Source organism: Melospiza georgiana, chromosome 8 (genome assembly GCF_028018845.1).
Source record: "Melospiza georgiana isolate bMelGeo1 chromosome 8, bMelGeo1.pri, whole genome shotgun sequence".
Lineage (NCBI taxonomy): Eukaryota > Metazoa > Chordata > Aves > Passeriformes > Passerellidae > Melospiza > Melospiza georgiana.
In genome coordinates this window covers 23,309,206-23,330,851 of record NC_080437.1, presented here as the reverse complement: position 1 = coordinate 23,330,851, position 21,646 = coordinate 23,309,206, and the positions used below count along the sequence as shown (strand labels likewise).

At 54.3% G+C, this 21,646-nt stretch overlaps 1 protein-coding gene across 1 annotated transcript; it reads left to right on the top strand.

Annotated features, from left to right (window-relative positions):
• Window positions 1–480: 480 nt before the first annotated feature.
• Window positions 481–20,460, top strand: CNNM1 (cyclin and CBS domain divalent metal cation transport mediator 1). Its single transcript, XM_058029690.1, has 13 exons — window positions 481–2,401; window positions 12,166–12,309; window positions 12,863–13,003; window positions 13,275–13,444; window positions 13,619–13,718; window positions 13,892–13,939; window positions 16,765–16,827; window positions 17,775–17,932; window positions 18,142–18,319; window positions 18,653–18,766; window positions 18,858–18,974; window positions 19,223–19,350; window positions 19,698–20,460. Exons 1-12 carry the CDS (start codon window positions 481–483, stop codon window positions 19,300–19,302), a joined length of 3,234 nt encoding a protein of 1,077 aa, XP_057885673.1. The 3' UTR covers window positions 19,303–19,350; window positions 19,698–20,460.
• The last annotated feature ends 1,186 nt before the right edge of the window (window positions 20,461–21,646 follow it).

Here is a 21,646-nt window from a genome sequence, read left to right as displayed (position 1 = left end):
CTACTGAGCCTGTTGCAGTTGTAAGCAACTGCTTTCCAGTTCTCCAGCCTCCTTTCGAATTTGTCGTGAATGTTGGTCCAGGGAAGACACAAAAGTTTAAGGAGTCCCCTAAGTCCATTCTTGAGCACATACTTCTGAAGCTAATAAACCCTAGCAACATTCCCCATCGGGTCTAGACACGAGAATAAATGTAGCTACAGTGTGGTACATTTGTTTCCTAGAAAGACTGCAAATCTAACGACTACTCACCCTCCATTAAAAAATCCCAAACAAACAAAAAAATCAAACCACTCCCACGGGAAGAAGGGAAATTAATCTGAACTGAAAAGCTGAAGAGTAGGGCCTTGACAGATAACAGAGGGAGGCTGAATGCAAATTCCAGCTCCAGAGAGGGCTGGCAGAAACCCCTCAGCAAACCCCGACCGCGCAGCGCAGGGGAGGCGCAGCCCCCGCTCCGCAGCCCCAGGCAGGGTACCTGGGATGGCAGCGGGAGCCAGCGCGGCCGCGGGGCTGGGGCAGAGCTCGCAGCCCACTCTGGCTGCCAGCGCTGGGCCCTGCCCCGTATCACTGCCGGCGTGCTCCGCCGTGGATCGGCCAGCACCTCACCCGGTGCGGGGAGAGCGCGCGGTGCCGCCCGCCGCGGGGATGCTCCTGCTCGGCGCGGGCTGGCGAACTCCTGGGTCCCTGCATAGCGTCCCGGTTGGCGGCCCCGCTCCGCCGGCCCCTCCCGCCGGGGCGCCGCAGGCCGGCTCCTGGTCGCACGTGGCGCGGCGGCCGCCCGCCCCCCGGCCCACGTGTGCCGCCGCGCCGTGCAGTGCAGTGCCGTGCCGTGCCGTGCCGTGCCGTGCCGGCTCCCCGCTGCAGTCCCGGGGCCGGCACAGCGGCATGGCGGCGGCGGCGGGCCCGGCCCGCGGCGGCAGCGGCGGCGGCAGCTGGGGCCGGAGCCGGGGCGCCGTGCTGCTGCTCTTCTTCTCGCTGTCGCCGCGGCCGCCGGCCGGGGCCGCCTGGCTGCTGGGGCTGCGGCCCGAGGACACGACGCCGGGCCGGGTGTCTCTGGAGGGCGGCGCGGTGCAGGCGGCGGAGGGCAGCCGCTTCCTCCTGCGCCTCTACTTCCAGCCGCAGCCCGAGGGCAACGGCAGCCGCGGGCCGGCGGGGGAGCGGGAGCCGCGGCTGGTCTTCATCGAGGAGGCGGCGGCGGGGAGCACGGCGGCGCGGGGCCCGGCGGAGCGGTGCCGGGAGCGCAGCGCCTGGGCCTCGGACGTGGAGGTGGTGGGGCCGCTGCGCTCGGGCGGCGCGGCGGGCTCGGCGCTGGCCGAGGTGCGGGTGCGGGAGCCGCGCAAGGGCGAGGCGGCGGCGGCGCCGGGCGGGCGGCTCTTCTCGCTGTGCGCCTGGGACGGGCGGGCCTGGGCGCACCACGGCGCGGCCGGCGGCTTCTTGCTGCGGGTGCGGCCGGCCGCCCCGCCGCTGGGCACTTGGCTGCTGCCGCTGCCCGAGGCGGGCTGGCTGCGGGCGCTGGGCGCCCTGCTGCTGCTGGGGCTGTCGGCGCTGTTCAGCGGGCTGCGCCTCTCGCTGCTCTCGCTGGACCCGCTGGAGCTCCGCGTCCTGCGCAACAGCGGCTCGGCCGCCGAGCGGGAGCAGGCGCGGCGGGTGCAGGCGGTGCGCGGCGGCGGCGGCACCTACCTGCTGTGCACGCTGCTGCTGGGGCAGGCGGGGGCCAACGCGGCCCTGGCCGGCTGGCTCTGCGCCTCCCTGCCCGGCGGCGGGCCGGCGGCGGCGGCCGGCGGGCCGCGGGGAGCGCCCTGGCTGCCGGTGCTGCTGTGCACCGCCGCCGTGTTCCTGGGCGGCGAGGTGCTGCCCTATTCGGTGTGCTCGCGGCACGGGCTGGCCATCGCCTCCCGCACGCTCTGCCTCACCCGGCTGCTGATGCTGGCCGCCTTCCCCCTGTGCTACCCGCTCAGCCGGTTGCTGGACTGGGCGCTGCGGCAGGAGCTCAGCGTCTTCTCTACGCGGGAGCGGCTGCTGGAGACGCTGCGCGCCGCGGGCCCCCACGGCGACCTGGTGCGGGAGGAGCTGGCCATGGTGCAGGGCGCGCTGGAGCTACGCACCAAGGTGGTGGAGGATGTGCTGACACCGCTGGCCGACTGCTTCATGCTCCGGGCCGATGCTGTGCTGGACTTCGCCACCGTCTCTGAGATCCTCCGATCTGGCTACACACGCATTCCAGTCTATGAGGGTGACCGGCGCGACAACATTGTCGACCTGCTCTTTGTCAAAGACCTGGCCTTTGTCGACCCCGATGACTGCACTCCCCTGCAGACTGTCACCCGCTTCTACCGCCGCCCGCTCCACTGCGTCTTCAATGACACACGCCTCGACACGCTGCTCGAGGAGTTCAAGAAGGGTGAGGTCGCCGGGCCACGCTCCGCACCCCCCGGGCTTCCCCTGCACCCCTCTGCACCCCCAATGGTTTCCAGGTCAGCAGCCTCCACGGGCAGCCCTGCATGGCCTCCTGGCAGGATGTGGCAGGTACCAGGGATGCTGGGGGGAGTCGGTCCCTGCATGTGCTGGTGTGTCGATGACCCTGGTGTCGCCTGGTGGAAGAGCCCCGGTGCATTGAGGGCCAGCAGCCCTTGATGCCCCTGTGATGTTATGAACACTTAAGAGCCTTTGGCCTCACAGGCTCAGCAGGTGAGCCTGTCACCCAGAGGCTGATGGCAGCAATGGCCTGGCAGCACGGGCATGGCATCTGCCTTGCACCATTGCCCAGACGACATTCGCTGCTCTGTTCTGTACAAGGGAGTTTATCACAGGAAATTGCTTCTCTTGAGTTAGCTTTCACATTTTCAGCTTGGCAATGAGAAGGAGGTCTATAAAGTGTTTCTATGCAAGTGGTTTAAAGAAAGAAGAAAAGATGAAGCCCTTAGAAAGAGCTGTGCTTTTTTTGCAGCTGTGACAGCATTCATAATGCAGCAGCTGCCAGCAGCCCGAGAGATGCTGAGAGCTGTATTTCATTAAGCATACCTTGAGAATACGCACAGCATGTGTTTTTCTCTCCCCCTGGGAGCTGTGTTTTGCCGCGTGCTACTCACTACGTCATGCTGTGGTGAGTGAGCCCAGGAATGGCTGCAGCAGTGGCAGCTGCATTATGTAATGCGGGAGGGCAGCGCTGGGCTCCGGGCTGCTGGCGCCGCTCTGCCGCAGGCTCAGCTGGTCAGATGAGAAGGGCCAACCTGGCCCACTCCAGAGACAGAGAAAGCTTCTCTGTGAGTCATCTCCTGCTCGTTTGTGGAGGTGGGAGGAGGAGAGGGCAGGACGTTTCTCAGTGTGCCAGGAATGTGCTCATCAGATACGTGCAGGTCAGCATCTTCTCTAGAGATGTTCGGCTGTGTTCCCGCACCACCCAGGATCACAGGCAGAGGAGTTCTGTGTGCCACCACCTGCCCTCTCTGCCCCTCAGCAGGACTGGAGACTCCCAAGAGAGAAAATCAGAAATTTCCTGGTTTTTGAACAAGACTGTTAGCAAAAGCATTGGCATTGTTCTCTGGGTTCAACCTTGGTGAGCTGCAGTAGTCCATGCCCGCCCCCTTCCCCCCATGCCAGCTGTCTCTTGTCTTCCTAATGCCTTATGTGCTTCACAGTTCCGTCCTAGCTGTGTCTTCCTGCAATAGCAGTGAAGTTCACCTGAGGTCTCTTCTACCTCTTTCTTGTCTAGAGATGTCATGTGCTTTTGGCACCCTCTCCCTTGATGAGGCTCCCCTGCAATTTATCTGATTTACTTTGATACACTTCCCCTTCCAAATTTCTTCTCCAGCATGGCACCCTATGGGTCAATAGACCTATAAAAATGGGCTTGTGGTAGCTTGGTTCCCTGTCCTTTGCTTGCTGTCCTCTGTGCCCTCCTTAAACAGAGCTGTTTGGTGTGTGCTGCTCTGTGAGCTCGTGGGTATGGTAACAAACCTTGCTACCTGCCCTGCACTCTCATATGCTGCTCTTCATCTCCGATGAAGATTATCCATCCTTCTTTAACATTGCTTCTTTAAACTCTTGGCATATCACTTCAGGTTCTTCCTCCTTTCTATCTGTCTGCCACTGTGGCCTTCTGGGGTGTTTTGCTACAGCCCCTATTTAGAGCTGTGCCTAAACCCTTTATCTGTTGCCACCTCACTTCTCCTTGTCTTTTCTAAACTACATGGCTGAAAAGCCTTGCTTTCGGTCTTCATATCTAACTCTGCATGGGGTTTAGCAATTCCAGCTCTTCCCCCAAATGTTCTTCTTCCCAAGAATTGATGTTTTCTTCAGATTCATCTTTCTTCTATTTGTAGGCATTTGGTCACCCCCAGCACCCTGAATTTGCAAACAGTTACCCCCCAGCCCAGCCCTGAGCCCTCCTAAACTGTATTTTTCCAGTTCCAAATGCAGGTTCTCGTGCTGGCTCCCACATTGTGACAGATTTTAGCTCCCAGCTGCCTTCATCCCCATCCACTGCTGCATCAGCCCTGTTCACTTGACTATTTAATTTCTAAAATAAAGATTTCCCGTTTGTAATTAAGAATCTTTATCACTGTGTCCTTTTGTGTGTCCATTTGAATTATGGTGAAGTATCTTCAAGTTTGATCCAATCAAGGTTGCTTTTCATGGCCAGGTCTTCTGAGACACCTTCACTAATTAGAAAGTAGGCTGATTGCTTGTTGGCTCAGTGAGTGTTTAATGAAGGCATTCATCACTTCACACATCCAAGGTGCCTGCAGGACAGCAAAGCGTCCCACTGATAAAGCCCAGCCTCTTTCTAGGAAATTAAAGTCTCTGGTAAGGATGGGCATTAACAACCACCTCTAGGTCCTTATGTCCCTCACAAGCCTTTAGAAAAGCCAGTTTTTCTTTCCTTTTCTCATTATTAACTCAAACAATTTTTGTATCTTTTATTTCTTTTTGTTATTATAATGTTTACACAAAATTCCTATAACATTTTATATCCTTCTTCCTTGGATAGCAACGTGTACTTCTGATGTGTTTCACTAATGATTAATGTTCTGCTACATCCACTATACCCATACTGTCATTTTTTTGCATAATGTATAAGTAACGCAATTTCACTGCCAGAGCTCCTTGCCACAGTACACAAACATTTGTTCTTTCTTACTGAAAATGTCAAGGGATTATTAAACACAGTGCTTTTGGATTCTTCCTCACACCTCTGACAGCACTTTCATTTTCTGTCTCCTACTCACCAATATCTCACTATTATCCTTGTTTACCTGAGGCATTTCTTTTCTCTTGCTGTTCTGTCCCAGCTATGAAGATAATCAGCCTTTTTTCCTCTTTGGTGTTCTGTAGCAGGGTTGGAGGGGAAGCTTTCCTTCATTTGTTTCTAGGTATGCTCACACTAACCTCGTTTGAGTGCAGTTCATTGCTGCATTGGTGTTTACCTTGATTTTAATCCCCAATTAGATGTGTCACAAACTGCCTGTCCCCCAGCAGGACCTTGGTGGAAGGGATTACCTTCCACAGACCTGTAGCATCAGCTTTCCATATAATTTAACATTTAAATTGTATTAAATAGTAGCACACACTCAGTGGCACCCAGGGAGCCCTGGCCCAGTGTGGTTATGGTGCCCAAGAGCTGTGAGCTCCTGGTTAGCAAAGCCTGGCCCCTGCTCCATCACAGCAGAACTGGTCAAACTCTTCACCTCTGCCCTTTCACAACCCTGCTGCTGCAGCCATTGTTAGATTTCTCTTTCAGTGCTGATTCCTGCAGAGAGGTGGTTAAATTGGGGATCCCAATGGGAACTGGGAAAACCCCAGAGAAGACTCCAAACAGCACCAGAGGGGCAGTCTGGCCTGCAAGAGAATAGTGTAGACTTCAATCCACAGCCCAAATAAGGAGGGCAGCTGCAAAATCCATGCAGAAAAACAACATTACAGCAGGTTCAGCTGAGGGAAGGAAATACTTGTGCTGCAATATGGTTTTGACTTCATCTTCTCAGCCAAAAGAACTCAGAAATACTGAGAGCTGGACACCCAATTTGCCATCTTTTCAAGGAAACTGGACAGTCTTTTATAGAAGGCATATATTGTTTTGCAGCATTAACTGAGAAGTGTTAAGTGAAGGACCCTAGGCAAAATGTGTCCCCTCTTCACTGGAAATAAGAAAATACATACCAGTACAGTAATTTTACCACCTGCAGCCTGGTGAAAGAAGATGAAAATACTGAAGGATTGAAAAAATTGGGAGACCATCTCTTGGCAATTTGTATTGGTACACCTTGGAGTACCTGGCTTTATTCTGGGCTCCCAGGAAAAAATACCTAATACACCAAAAAATAATTGCACCATATTTAGCAAGCTACAGCTAAGTTGGGAGGCAGATGAGCTTTCTGTAGGACAAACTTTACCTAGGGAATGTGGAGCTATGAGGAGGGCTTTCTGCATTTATTCAGTGTGAAATGTTGTGGGTGATACAATCTGTTTCTCCTCCTTTCTTGAAAATAACCAAGCAATACATGTTGCAGCTCCAGTCCAGTGATGTAACTGCTCCTGGAAACCTCTTCTGTGAGGTCCACCTCCTTGTTTTGCAGTGCCTCTGGGAAGTCACAGTCTTGTCCCTTCCTCAAGTTGCTTATGGGTTTTGTTGACTGATTTCCTGGAGGGATCCATGTACAGCCCTGCACCTTTCAGCAAGTAACTTTCCTCTGTCAGAGGAACAGCAGAAAATTGCTCTTAATGTTCATTTTCCTGCAGCAGGACAGAGGCTGAGCTGCAACTCAAATTAGCTTTCTGTGGCTTGGCATCTTTTAAGAGTTACTAAAAATAAATTCTCCAAACCCTAAATTTCAGGCTTAGCAGGGAAAACAGCCTGTCCTGTGGAGGACAGCTCTGCCCTAGGGTCTGTCTTTCCATTTCAAAATGCTCTACAGCCTCTATTAGACTTCTGCAAATTGGATGTAGCTGGAGAAGGTGCTTACATCTGCCAGGAATTGGGGTCAGTACCATTTCAGATGCTTTTTGTACCATTCCTCTGATCCCGCAGGCACTGTAAGCACACAGTGTTGCTTCAAATTTAACTCAGCCTTCAAGAGATTTCTGCAAGTGCTTTAGTCATTCTGCTGGGCACCTTGATGAGCTGAAGCAATGCCCTCCCAAGGCAGTTGTATGGGTTAAGGAGCCAGTTTTTCCTGGGAACTATCACCTACACCTCCCCTGGAATGTGATTGCCAGGCTGAGAGCAAGGGAGCTGCTGATAGACAAAAAATGGTCTCAGTGTCTCATGCTGCAATTCTGCCTGAAACATTACTGTGCATTTCCCACTAAACTGTGCTAAATCTTGCTGTGTAAGCCCTGGACTGCTCTACCACACCCCAATAATCCCAGGATCAGGCCTGCTCTGGGCAAGCATTCAGCAAAGCAAGAAGAGAGCCAAGTCCTTGGGGGAGAGGGAGCCCTGCCACCCAATTCCCTCTTCATAGCTGTCAAAGGCACCTTCATGCTGAGCTCTTGGGTACCCAGGAGGTCAGGATCCTGCTGCACTACAAATGGAAGATGAGGTTCTGTGTCCCCTCTAATCTTCTCCTTAACTTTCTGATCTGCAATGGTAATAGATCAGCTATTCCAAATATTCCATCTTTTTTACAGCTTTCCTTAGGATTAGGAAAAGCACAAAAAGAGAGTATGAGTGAGGCTACAAACAGATGTAAGCAGGTGAAATTTTTGTCTCTGAGAAGGGTGTGGGTTAGGTTAGGATTTACAGTTTTTCCTTTACATAGCTCTTGTTCCTGTAGAGCTGTGGGACCCTGCAGCCCTCTTGGTTGTTTCCCCCTGCTTAGATGTGCATTTCCTCTAGACACAAGGTGTGCTTTTGCCCAAGGTGCAGAGTGGTGGTAACACAGGATCCCACTCACACACATTGCCAGTTCAAGGTGCTCAAATCAGGGTCCCCACTTTCTTCAGATGCAGGTCAGCAAGACAGCATGGAGATGCTGGCAGCCCCTGTGAAGAGCTCTGAAGAAAAGCACACAGAAAATAGATTTCAGTTACATCATGGTTGTTTCACAAATCAACCTTATTTAAAAATTACTCTTCTTTTTTTTTTCCTTCCATTTTGTAGCTGCAAATGGTTCAGGCACAGGTCTATGCCTGCACCTTTGATCTCCTAATAACAGCTTCATATCTTACTGTAAAATTTATGAAAATTAATTTCATGCTCAGGATGTTCATCCTGTGGAACAAGAGATAAGACTAAAACATCTTTAACATTCCTCTGGCAGGGTACCTATATAAAAAAATGATAAAGAAGTAGTCTGGGCTATAATTGAACCCAACAGCACTTTCTTTCCCAGAAATCAAGGCATTTCCATGTGTTCAGACCCCGTTCCCTCATTGGGGAAGATGCTTGGAGGTGGATCTATGAGCCCAAGGTCATTTAGGTGCCTATGAAAATCAAGGCTCCTAAAAATGGGCATAAAAGCTTTGGATAGCTGTTCAGATGCTTGTTCCATCTGGAAGCTCTCAGCTGTTTATATTAGCTCTGTAATTTAGCATTTTGAGGCATTAACTTTCCACTGAAGCTGTTGTTTGAAAAGAGCAGATTTCATGTAGCTCATAAAGAATTTAGTGCAGTTGTATCCCATGCTGAGCAGACACTTAATCACCTATAGACTTCCTGTGCCAGAGCAGTCCTGCGGAGGCCGGCGGAGCTGCTTGCACAAGGAAAGTTAATTGCCCATTTGTTCCAGCATTTGCCAAACCAAGGCTTTGATGCTCAAGTGTTCCACTGTGCTTTCCTGCATCAGCAATAGCCCTGTAAAGTTTACGTGTGACAGCTTGCTAGTGGGGAAGCAGCTCACCCTTATAATTCATCTCATTTGAGCTATTGAGCAGTGGTTACAATAGCACGGGTTTTGGAATCAGTTTTACAGATCTTAAAGGTGTTTTAGGTCAAGTTTGGGGGTTTGTTTAAATTATTTACCCCCTCTGTTGTGCTCCCACTGAGGCTGACCTGCTGGATAATGGCAGCAGAGGCAAATATGACCCCTCTGATGTCCCCAGGTCTGTCCCTATGCCACCCTCCCTTAGACATTGCTTCCACCTCATTGCCCAGATTCTGCCCTTGTACATGCTCCAAAGGCCACTGTTTTTCCTCCCCTGCAAGTGCAGCAGCTCCCAGGGCTGGGCAGGGGGATCTAGCTGAGCTTGGCAGCACTGCCCAGGAGGGAACAAGCCATGGCCATACAGCCAAGGCACCTGCAAACCCCACACCGAAATTTAAGGGGTCTGTTGAAAAGCTGATGGGAGGAGATACAGGACCCAGTCGGGCCAGGGGGGTGGGACACAACTTTGGGAATCATCTCATGTCTCTCAGGTGGGAAATGGGAGCATGTCAGCCCTCTCCTAGAGGGGAGCAGCTGTGAGCAGCACTCACTTAAAGGACCAGGACTGGCTGGCATTCAGGGCTTTTTGTGACATGGACACCACTGGCCAGGCATGGGCTGGGATCAGCTCTCCTGGTATGGGCAGCAGCAGCCCCACTGAACTGCAACAATTTTCCATTGTTGGGTACCTGCTCCATTTCTAGTGTGGATATTAGCCTGGAAACATGAACCTGGGAGTTCGGAGTGTGAACACAAGTGTTTATTTTCTGTGAAAATAAAGAACTCTGGAGTGCTCCAACAGCCCTATTGGCTCTGCCCCCAGTGCAGTGAAGCCATGGGTCCCCTTCCAGGTTAATGGTGCTGGGTTATTTCTAAATAATCTCATTTGCAGCTACGTGAACATGGAGCTTGAATCACATTTCTAGTGTAAATTGCAGTGTCGATGTAGGTGTTTGGCCAAAAAAAGAATTGCCTCCATCACTCTCTGACTGCCTTTAAGTAGCACCTAAGCTTTTTGTAAGGGCTTGGTGGTTTTGGGTTGCATGTAAATGTCATTAACAAGAAGCTCTCAGCCAAAAGAAATAACTTTTTCCCCCTCCTCGCTCACCCAAGGACTTGTAGGAGACCAGATGGCCCCAGTGTTTGGGAGCAGAGTTTGGCAAAAGAGACCTTTTCAAAAGCTGGACTTTGCTAAGATGAAATGTAGCTGTCGCTGCTGTCTTGCAGCCAACTCCTCTGCTTTTTTCTTTCTAAGTGCTGTGTTGCTTTATGAACAGAAAAGATGCACAAACCTATGTATGAAAGGAGTGAAATAGCCCAGTCTAAAGAACATGCTGAATTTTCAGTGCCCTGGGGCTATTGATTTGGGGTTTTTTTAAGTAAATCTCAGTGCTACTTGCTGCAATGTTATGTTCTCATTTCTAAATCTGTAGGCGTGGGAGGCAGCGAGCTGCTCTCTGAAATCTTGCAATAAAACCTTGGTATGAGGAGGAGGGAATTTATACTGTGGAAAATGCCCAAGATTTGCTGTGAGAAATGTATAGTGCTGATCTTCAGCTGAGAAATGTTGTCTGCTCGTCCCAAATCCAGGGCAGGGTTATTTGAAGGTTACATGATCCCCAGCAAGCTGTGTTTGTGGGGCTGCCAGGCTGCTCTGGGTGTGCTTGTCCCTGCACCTCTGCAGGGAAGAGAGCTGGGAGGGCAAGGAAGGAGCTGTGCACCCGGCAGGAGCCCACCCTGTCACATCTTCATGCATGGATGCTGTTCACATCCCCTGTCAGGAGCAGCAGGAGAGCTGGCTGGGATGGGTTTATGGGAGAAGTGGATGCAGAGGCAGCTGCATGGCAGAGAGGACCTTTCCCTGGTTTGGGTGACCATTGCTGCTGAAGGAGCTCAGCTGTGAGCCCAGGGGGAAATAAGGTGTTAGCAGCTTCCTAGAGGTCACTGCAGCTTGGAATTTAGGTGTTAGCAGCTTCCCAGGGCTCATTGCAGCTTGGAATTCAGGTGCTAGCAGCTTCCCTGAGGTCACTGCAGGCGTTGCAACAGGAGACCCCAGGGATGCAGAGCAAACAGAGGGAGCAGAATTTTTTGGCTGTGGTGCCAATGAGGGTGCTTTTAAGTAAAACTAGAGGTTCAGAATCTGTGTGTGCTGGTGGGCAGTGTGGGAGCCACACAGGCAGCAAGAAACCCAGTGCTGTTCATTGGCAGGTCCAGGAACATGTTGGAGCTGGAAACCCAGAAATTGTTTGTGGCTTGGAAGTCGGGTCTGGTCGAGATGCTGAGCAGGATCATAAATCAGACCAGCCAGCAAAGGAAGGGAGAGGTTGAAAAAGTCAAAACAGCTTACAGAGAGCTGGATATGCAAAAACAAATAGAAATGTTTCAAGTATGCCAAAACTGAGAAACTTGAGAATGTGTCAGCAGAGCTGCCAGCTTACAAGGGACAAGTGAGGAAGCTGAAACTGTGATCCAGGAACACTGGGACTTCTGAGCAGGAGTCAACATCATTGCAGCTGAAGGTCCTGGACTCACTCTGTTTATTTAAGGTAACATAGAGAAAATGCTGTTAAGGGCAGGACTTGGAGAAGAATTTCAGGTGCAAGCTGATGGGTTGAAAAGTGTTCAGTGTCTGCATCCAGATGGTTCACCCAAGAGTTCTGCAGGAGCTGGGCTGAAAGCTGCAAACAAACATTCATGTTTCTGCATAAAAACCAGCTGCTGTTTCAAGGAGATGGAGGCTTTGACCATATTTTATGAAAAACCTCAGTATTGGTCTACACAGTGATGGATAGAAGGATGAGGGGGAGCTGTTCCTGGCAATTTAATAAGAAAGATAATTAGCAACAGAATAAGAAACACCAGGAGGATATGGGAAATCAGTAGAGCCAAGGACACATTCACATTTCTGTGTTGGGGAACATTGTCTCATTGCTCTGCTAAGAGTTTCATGTCAATGAAGCTGAGGGTAAGGAAGAGATGGTGTCATGTACACTTCATTCCTGCACAGGAGGCTTTCAAAGAGCTGAACAGAGTGACTCACAGCCTGGGTGAAGAGGGAAGGTGGACCCCAAGAAGAGCCTACATGTACAAACCAGTCTGGACAGCAGCTGTCCTGTTAGGCTGGGCTGCATGTCCAGCCCTTCTCCTTGGGCTAGCACACGTGGGTGGGTTTGGGTGACAGTGTCTGCTGTGATCTGTGCCTCCCACCAAACCCTGCCCACCTGCCTGCCCACCATGCTGGGCATCCCTCTCAGGATCACCAGGCCAGGTGTCTCAATGCCACTCTGCTTTTCCCCTGCAGGAAAGTCCCACCTGGCCATCGTGCAGCGGGTGAACAACGAAGGGGAAGGAGACCCGTTCTACGAGGTGATGGGCATTGTCACCCTGGAGGATGTCATCGAGGAGATCATCAAGTCCGAGATCCTGGATGAGACAGATCTCTACAGTTAGTGTCCCAGAGCAGTTACTGCGGTTGCAGGAGCCAGGGTGGGAGCCTGCACAGACACACAGATGTGGGTAGGAAACAGGCCAGAGCAAATTGTGGTTCTTCCCCAGAGTGATTTGCTGTCGTGATGGGAAAGACAAGAATGATGGAGAGATGCTGGTCAAGGATCTCTATCTTGGATGCTCAAGATAGAGAGGTACCAGCATCAGCAGCGGGTGGCTAGGCAGGGCCTGACCTAGGAACATCTGTGCTGGGCATGACATGGGTGGTTCCCAAGCTCATTTGCAACTCTGGGTGATGCATCCAGCCTGGAGAGCCCAGGTTTACAGTCCTGTGTGGCTTACAGTCCTGCTCCCTGCCCCGGCAGCTGCTCCCAAGGCTGCATGCACAGCAGGTTTTATGCACCCCACTGCTCCATCTGCTGCTCCTCAGCAGCCCTGCCACAGGGTGCCGCCAGACATGCCTGTCCCTGTGTGTGTGCATGTGCCATGGGGCCCTGCAGCTGCAGCAGCTTTGTCAGTGCCTGCTCTTCTCTGCTCTGCTCTGCCTGCAGCTGACAACCGGAAGAAGGAGCGGGTTCCCCACCGGGGACGCAAGCCCCAGGATTTCTCCATCTTCAGGCTCTCAGAGAGTGAGATGAAGGTGAAGATCTCCCCGCAGCTTCTCCTGGCCACCCATCGGTTCATGGCAACAGGTACACTTGCTCTTGTGCAGGCCCTGCAGCATCAGCCCCACAGGGCATCCCTAAGCCATCCCTGGGTCACACTCCCCCCCACTGAGCAATTTCCACCCGCTGGACCTACAGCCTGGACATTCCACTGCCCCACAGAGCAGGTCTGCATTTGTCTCCCCTGTTGGCAGTGAGTGCTTAGGCTGCAGGAGCAGGGGGGTGCAGCTCAGAGATGAGGGGTTCTGGCAGTCCTGGGCCTGCTGAGCACAGCATGTGTGTGTTGCCTCCCCTCTAGAAGTGGAGCCTTTCAAGTCCCCCTACCTCTCTGAGAAGATCCTGCTGCGGCTCCTGAAACACCCCAATGTCATCCAGGAGCTCAAGTTCGACCGGAAGAACAAGAAGGCAGCAGAGCATTACCTCTACCAGCGCAACCGTCCTGTCGACTACTTCGTGCTCATCCTGCAGGTGCTGGGGCAGCAGCGAGCAGAGCGGGGCAGGCCTGGCCCTGCTTTCTCCTTGCCACTGTGTTCTGGGCTGCTTCTAATAGCAAAGATGCCCGTCCTCTTGTGTGGGACAGCAGCCCTGGATGGGTCAGGAGCACGGGGAGCTTGTCTGAGAGGGTTTTCCTCCTCCTTCCAGGGGAAGGTGCAGGTGGAGGTCGGCAAGGAAGGACTGCGCTTTGAGAACGGGGCCTTCACCTACTATGGTGTCCCTGCCATCATGGCTGTTGTCTCCTCAGGTGAGGCCTCTGTGGGCTCCCTCTGGCCCTGCCTTTGGTTCAGCAGCATCCATGGAGGCTAAACCAGCTGGTGCCAGGAGAAGGGGCTGGCCATGGGGTGGGGTGGCCCTGCTTTGGGTTGTGGGGCAGGAGCCCTTCCTCTGCTGTTCCCACACCTCCAACTGTTGTTTCAGAAAACGATGTGCGAAAAATGGGAAGCCTGGCAGGATCCTCCTTCCTATGTAAGTATTTTGGGACAGGCTGAGGCCCTAAAACCTCTCTGCAGCACTGGCTGGCTGGAGGGGCTATGGCTTTTCTCCCCATGCAAAACAGCTCAGACTGTGCTGAGGTAGACAGAGAAACAACATGCTGAGGGGCTGATGCAGCAAAGACCCCACAGAGTGACTTGGAGGTCCCTTTGAGGTCCCTTTGATGTACTCCTGAAGTTTCTACCATATGCTGGCTCTCTGCTGGTGGGTCCCAGCATGGCTGGTGCTGCAAGGGGCAGTGCCCACAGGTGGGTGTTATACTCATTCTAGGTCTCAGCATAAGACCTCTAGACCCATTTGCCTTCCTGAGGCCCAGGGCACAACCTGAACACAGGGCCCACATTGGGCTGCTTGGGAATTGCAGAGATGGCTGATTTACCTGTGAGCTATTTCATGTGGTGGTGGGAAATTAGCCGAGTGCCAATAGATTCCCTGCCTGAAGAGCTGATGGGTTAAGAAGCAGATCCCGTTTTTGCAAGAGTTGAGAGGGAGCTCTGACTAGGGGAGACTGAGAGGTACCCCCTTCTTTGCTATAACCCTACAAAGGTTTGGTCCCGTGAGGCTCAGGAGCAGGTTGAGGTGCTGCTCACTCCCAGTCCATCACATCCCTCATCAAACCCCAGATGCTGCAGTCAGATCTGCAGTGCTGATGGTGAGCTGAGATGCTCTACCTGCCTAATCAAAACAGGCACCTACTAAATGCGTTCTTTAGGGAGATGTAAAGAGGAATGCCATCAAGAGAACAGGGGCAGTCTCTTGGGGCAGGTGGCTCACTCTGGTGGGTCCCAGTCTTTCTGCAGCTCTAGAGTTCACCTATTTCCTGCTCCTTGCTCTGCCTCCTGCAAAAGGCTGGCTCTGGACTGATGGATTAACCCCTCAGTGCACATTCCCGCTTCGCCCTGTGTCCAGGTTTGGACAGAGGAAACGGTGAAATGGCCACTTTCTGCCAGAGTGCTGCTGCATGTCCCAGTGTCCTGTGTCCTGGGTCAGAGTCCTCCCGGGCCCAGTGGGGCTCAGGCAGTGAGCGCTGCCTGGGGCCAGCAGGGCAGCAGTGGGAGCTGTGTCAGAGCAGCCGTGCATGTCTGCAGTGCCGCCTGCTGGGACGGTGCTGCTCAGGGCTCCTTGGCTCCCCGTGCTCTCCATGGCACTGCCAGCAGGTGTTTTCTGCCGTGCAGCCATTCCTGCCTGCGGGGGACAGAGCTGTGGCACACCCCTGGCCAGCAAGGAGGCAGGCTGGGAGGTGACAGGGCATCTCCCTTTTGGGGGAGGCTGGCATCCTCTTTGCTCCTTGAAGGAAAGGACTGTGAGTAGAGTATCACAGCTGAGAATTCAGACAGCAGCCTAGAGCATTTAATAGGTTGTTATCAATTAACTGTTATTATGCAATTGTTTTATCTGCAGCTGATCTTTGGCATTAGTGCTGTGTGGGAGGGTCAGGCATTGGGAGCACAGAGTCAATGCTAGTGGTTATCAACTCATCCTTTGCTCCCATCAGGACAAGGTCATTCCAGCAGTGCTTCTTGCTGATGTCTTTTTTATTTGCAGAACGTTTTGATTCAGGGGAGGACATGGAACAGGAATTCCTGGGAGAGTGGCAGGGAGATTAGAAAAGGGGACTGCAGGGCAAATTTCCTGGGGGTTTTACATTTGAAGCAATTTTTAAACATTAACCACACAGGCAGCAGATAGTTCCTAGAGTGCTGCAGCTGTGCTGTGGAGGCAGGGTAGGAGGGCTGGCAGCTGGGGGATCATGGCAATGGCTGGAGTAGGGGCTGGCAGCCAGCAGGCTCACATCTCCCTCTGCTTTCGAGGTGGGCAATGGCAGTGGTGAAAGCAGAGACTGGCAAGTGTTGAGGAGTGCATCACTGACCCTGTGTGTTGGTGTCTCTGTGCTCCCCCATCCCCTGTGGCATGGCCCAGGAATGCTGTCCAGGGCAGCAATCACCAGTAGGGGGAATGGCCTGCCCTAGAAATTGTCATTGCTGCTGTAACCCATGGCAATAAAACATGGAAAGTGAGTGTCTATGATTTACCTTCTCTGTGGCAATGGGTCAGGCAGCCCCAGGTGCACAGTCCTGGCTTCTTGCAGCTCCTGCAAGGATCAGCCCCAGTGGGTGGCTCTTCCTGGCATCACCCAAAGGTTGTTGAGACCCAGGACCTTGCAAGGAACTGCAGGCAGCCTGACATGAATCCCTTTGCTCTGCATCACCGTGAAGAGCTTCTGTCAGCCCCTGCCTGCAGCTGTGGGGCTGGAGCAGCAACTTTTGCAGATCATGTTCCTTCTTTGCCATGTGCCTGCACACACAGAGGCATCCCAGACACCAAGTGCAGTGGTTTAGCTTGCACCCAGGTGGCATAAGCTGACCACAAAGTCCCCTGTCCTGGCAATGGCTGGTAAAGGGCTAGAACCAAGTGCCAGCACTTAGCTCATGGGGGAAAGATGCTTTCTACCCACGCCAGGGCTCCAGGAAGTTGTGTGGCTCTGCAGACAGGCCTGGCAGGAGCAGATGCCCTCTGCCAGCTTCACCTCCCCTTACCTTGTCCCAGAGCAACCTGCTGATAAACAACTTCCAAGACCGTGTTCCTGCCCGTGGCCCTCTTCCCCTCTCCAGAGCAGAAGCAGGAGGCTGTAAAAGGGGTGGGAAGGGATGCTGGAGACAGCAATAGGAGCTCAGCCCAGGACTGCTGGCACATGATTTTTATTCTTCTTCTTCCTCTTGGTCTGTATCCCACCCTCACCTCCATCCCCCACCTTTCCCCTGGGTCCCCTCCTTCCCTCTCCCTCCATGTCTCTGCAGTGCCTGTCTCAGTGTCCCGTACTTTCGCCTTCAGCAGAGGGGACTCCCTGGCTGGCTCTCCAGGTAACAGGGCATGGCTTTGGCAAGGGCCTCTGCATGTGACAGGCTCCTTCCAGCACCTGTCCACAGTGTCCCAGCCCATCCTCCTCCCTGCATGCTGGGCAGTACCCACGGCACCCTGGGCAACCCCTCACTGGTTGGTGGCACACTGGGGTCAGCAGTCCTGCCACAGCCTCCCCAGTATGATACAAATCCCTGCAAGAATGGGATGGGGACAAGGGGAAGCCATGGGCTTGGGCTTTCTTTGGTGTGCACTTCCTGTAATTTCCTGCACTTAGCTCTTGGGGTTTTGGCTTGCTGCTTTTGGTGACAGTGACCTGCAGCCCTGCATGCCTGCTGCCCTGCCCCCCTGGGTTTCTGCTGATCCGGGTAATAAAAAGCATTCTAGCAGCAGAGCAAAGTCAGCACGACGTCACCTATGCAAGGAACAAGCTGCCTTTTGTTCCCTAATAAATCACTGAATAGACAAAATCCATCATGCCATGTGTCAGAGGCCACGCTGTGTGTCAGAGGCCATCAGTCAGTGTGAGTGACAGACCAGCTTGCCATGGCAGCCTCTCCTCCTGATCTGTCATAGTTGGGGTGAACAGGAGCATGCCCTTGAGACAGGTTAAGCAAATACTCACAGGCTGCCAGCTGCAACCAGGAGAAGTTGTGCCAAATGTGGTGCAGAAGGCCGGCGTTAACAGGAGGGCTGTCAGTGACAGGCAGGCAGCAGCCCTAACCTCTGCTGGTGCTGGCCCCGGGCCGGAGTCCTGCCCAGTGCCTCTGGTTTGTGTGGGGCTGGCATGGCACTGCACACACCAGCCTGCAGTGAGCAGGGCAGGCTGCAGGGCCCCTGCCAGCCCCGTGTCCTGGGGAACAGCCCCTGGAGGTGACTGCACCAGCACTGGGAAGCCGAGCAGCAGCACGTGTGAGTGTGTGCCTGTCCCTGCTGTCCCCTCCTGCAGTGAACAGGTCACCGTCGCGCTGCAGCGGCCTCAACCGCTCCGAGTCCCCCAACCGGGAGGACTATGGAGGCAGCAGCACGCAGCTCCACAGCAGCAGCAACAACATCTACACGCCCGACTACTCCGTGCACATCCTCTGCGACGTGCAGTTCGTCAAGGTATGGCCAGGGCTGGCAGGGACTGTCCCACCCTGCCCACGCCTGTCCAGGTGCCCTTGTGCCCCATTGTGCCCCAGGAGCCTGGTGGGTGCCCAGCAGGTGCTGAGGAGTCTTGCACTTACTCCTGCTGGAGGTTTGGAGCCACCAAATCTCCGAGGGGTGACGGTGGGCCCGGTGCCCACTGAGCTGGGTGCACGTGTGTGTGCCAGGTGACCCGGCAGCAGTACCACAACGCGCTGGTGGCCAGCCGCATGGACAGCTCGCCGCAGTCCCCTGACATGGAGGCCTTCGACAGGGACTCCACCAAGGCCTCGACTGCGCGGGGAACCCCACAGACACCCAAGGAGGACCCTGCCACCCTCCTGAATGAGAGGAACAGCATCATGTGTGAGTCACCCAACAGCATTCCTTCCCTGCCACAGGCCAGCGCTGCATGTCCCCTGGGGGGGTCTGTGGTGGGGCCCTCTGGCACGATGCACACACCACCCCTGGGATGCAGCTGCACATGGAGTGGGGCTCGCATACAGTGCATGCATTTGCACACACACACACACCTGTGGATGCCTGCACGTCCACACAGCTGCCAGTGTGCAGCATGTAATTCCTCATTGCCTTGTGCTCGTGTCCTGGGGGCTCCAGGCAGCTGGACCTGCTGCCATGGCTGGCACGCTGCCGCGTCCTGCCCCAGGGCACAGCAGCTCCGTGCCCGTGTCCCTGCAGGCAGCCGCTCGGAGGGGCTGCGCAGTCCCAGCGAGTCGGTGTTCCTGCGCATGGAGGGCATCCCCTTCATCCAGGAGGAGCTGGCTGACAACGAGGAGAACAGCAAGCGGCAGAGTGAGTCTGGCCGGGGGGCACACACACCTGAGCCCGGGGCTGGCGAGGCCACGGTGCCCTGAGGTGCTGCAGCCATGCTGGGCTTTTGCAGACAGTGAGTGCTGCGGGACCATCCTGGAAGCAGAGTCCCCAGGGCGAGAGGCCGGGACCAGCTCATCGCCGAGCAGCTCTGAGGAGGCGCTGGGCAAGAGGCTGCTGAGATCCCTCAGTGAGTAACTGACCCAAGCACGGCACACCCAGGGGACAGCTCTGCCTCAGCACCCCGCTGCCTGTGTCAGCTCTTCCTGTCCTGGGGACGCCCTGCATGGGGCTGGTGTGGAACAGGGGACAACCCAGCTCCCTGTCAGTACCTCAGCAGAAGGCAAAATGGCACCTAGGACTAGCTCAGGCAGAGCCAGCCACTAGGTCCTGGCCCAGCCCTATGCACCCCTGCCCTGAGCACCGTTGCTGCTGCAGGTGGGCGCAAGCAGCGGACATCGTCAGAAGGTGAGAAGTCTCCAGAGGAAAGCTCCAATCTCGCCCCATTGATCACCTGAGCAGCAGCGTGGCCAGAGCACAGTGCTGGAGGCCCGTGCAGACTGGAGGTAGGACTCTGCCTCTTGGTGCAACATTCCTTTCCCAGCAAGTGAGAGGTCACTCAGTTTAAATGGTGTAAAATAAGTTTCACGCAGCAAAGCCAAATAGGGTGGTCTGGAGCCCATGGAGCTGTGTGTGTTGATGGGGGCTGGAGCAGGATCAAGGGATATGGAGCAGGATCTGCTCTCAACAGCAGACTGGATGTCAGAGACGAGTGAGAGCTTGGCTCATGTTTTCACTGTCGGCACCAGTTCACACCTGAGCTTGGCTAGGAAAGGGGCTGCAGGCCTGAGCAGCAGCAGTCAGAGAGGGCAGGCTCTGGCCACCTGCGCCAGGCTGTGCTTGTGTCTTGCAGGTCTGCAGCATGGGGGTCTCCTGCCGAGGCTCACGCCCAACAGCAGGAGGTCTGCACTCGCTCGCTGCCTGTCCGCCCGCTCGTGCCGCCCCTCCCTGCAGGATCTGTGCAGAGCCCCATCCCCAGGCGAGAAAGGATGGACCCCACAGGGCTGAACCACGCAGGCAGCCTGCACCAGCTAGCTGGAGTCCGAGGGCCCTTGCCCTTGCGAGCCGCTCCCTGGTAGCATCTGGTGTCAAGGAAGAGGTGGAAAAAGGAAAGGTGAAAAAGTGTCTGTGACGGCATCCCTGCAAGCAGTGCAGGGAGGGGCAGCCCAAGCCAGAACTGCCCTTTAACATCACTTACCATCCCCATCCCAGCGAGGCCCGGAGCCCCGCAGTGCCGGTGCTGCAAGATGTGGTCCCCAGCAGGAGGAGGATGTGCTCTTTGGGGGTGCCACAGCAGCTCAGGGCCCCAGCACACGTTGGTGCCGTGCCTGGTGACACGCCCGCTTGCAGTGCCTCGCTCACGCTGACCATGGACACGGCCCAGCCCTCCCGAAGCCCTGCCAGGCTCAGGGCAAGGAGCCCCGCTCACCCCCAGTGCAGCCCCCTCGCTGGGGAGGGGGCTCTCCATGCTGCATTGGACCATCCTCCTCTCCACACACGCCTGCCGCTGTGAGGGAGGCTCGCACCAAGACCTGGGGGTGGGACAGACCAGTCAGTAGTTTTTGTAGAGGCTCAACGCAACGGGGATATCAACATTAAAAGTGATTTTTCCCGGAGTGATGCCCTCTCTGTGTCCATGGGTGAGGGAAAGATGCTCACCCCTCCCAGCAGGCCAGGCTGCCCTCATACCCAGGGCCACAGGTGCCGGGAGTAACAGCACTCAGCCTCACTGAAGGGACCAAGAGAACGGGTCAGCACGTGCTGCCTGATTTCTTGGTCTGAAGCTGGGCTTTCTGTCACTCCTGCATCCAGGAGAACACTTTGCAAGCAGGGAGATAAGCCCAGCAGTGCACACAAGGACTGGGGAAAACCAGGAGTTAATATCAGGCCATTGCAAACACAATAGTGGGATACACGTGCTGGAGTAAGCCTGACAGATAACTACAGAAATCTCATAGTCCACCCATGCTGATAAAAACTTCAGCTGGAATAACTGCAGCCCTGTTTGGGCACTGCCCTTCTGAGGAAACACACAGCAATTGAAAAGTGGACAGAGGAAAGCAAGGGCTGGAAAACAACCTACCCCAAAGGCTGAAGGAAATAGAGTGACTCAATCTTTACTGGTGAAGGATGTGAAGGGGAGAGAGGAAGTTTTCAAATACAAAAAAAGCTGTTGTACAGAGGAAAGGAATAATCTGTTCTCTGTTGCCATGGTAAATGGGATAATTGGTAATGAGCTTACACCACAGAAAAGGAGAAATTTAGGTCACTTGCTAGGAAAAAACAAGGTTGGTAAGACTAGCAAAACACCAATATAGATCACATGGGGTGGGCCAGCCTTCACACCAGGAGGGTCTGTAAGGGCAGAACTGTAAGCAAATATGATAAATAAATAAATAATCTCCTCCTGAGATGACCCCTAGAAGTCATCTTTTAACCACTTCCTCACCATCCCTGTTGTGAATGGACACCAAGAGGAAAAGAAGGTGCTCACCTGCAGAGAGGAGGAAAGGCTGCCTCTGTCTCACTCTCTTATATGATATGAATACTAACTGCTAAAGAACAAACACGAGACCCCATGCACTCTGTGCAAACACAACAAGGCAATGAGGCACCATTTTTGCCTTTTCTGTCTAAGGTGCAGCACAAGCAAATCCATCAGGGTAACAGCAACTACTGCTACCTGACACAAGGAAAGGAGCTGTTCCCTTTCTTCACAAGATCCTGTCAGGAGGCCGCTCTGTCAGCTCACAAATAGATCTGCAGTGACTGCAGAGAGCAGAAACAGATGGTCCCAGCTCT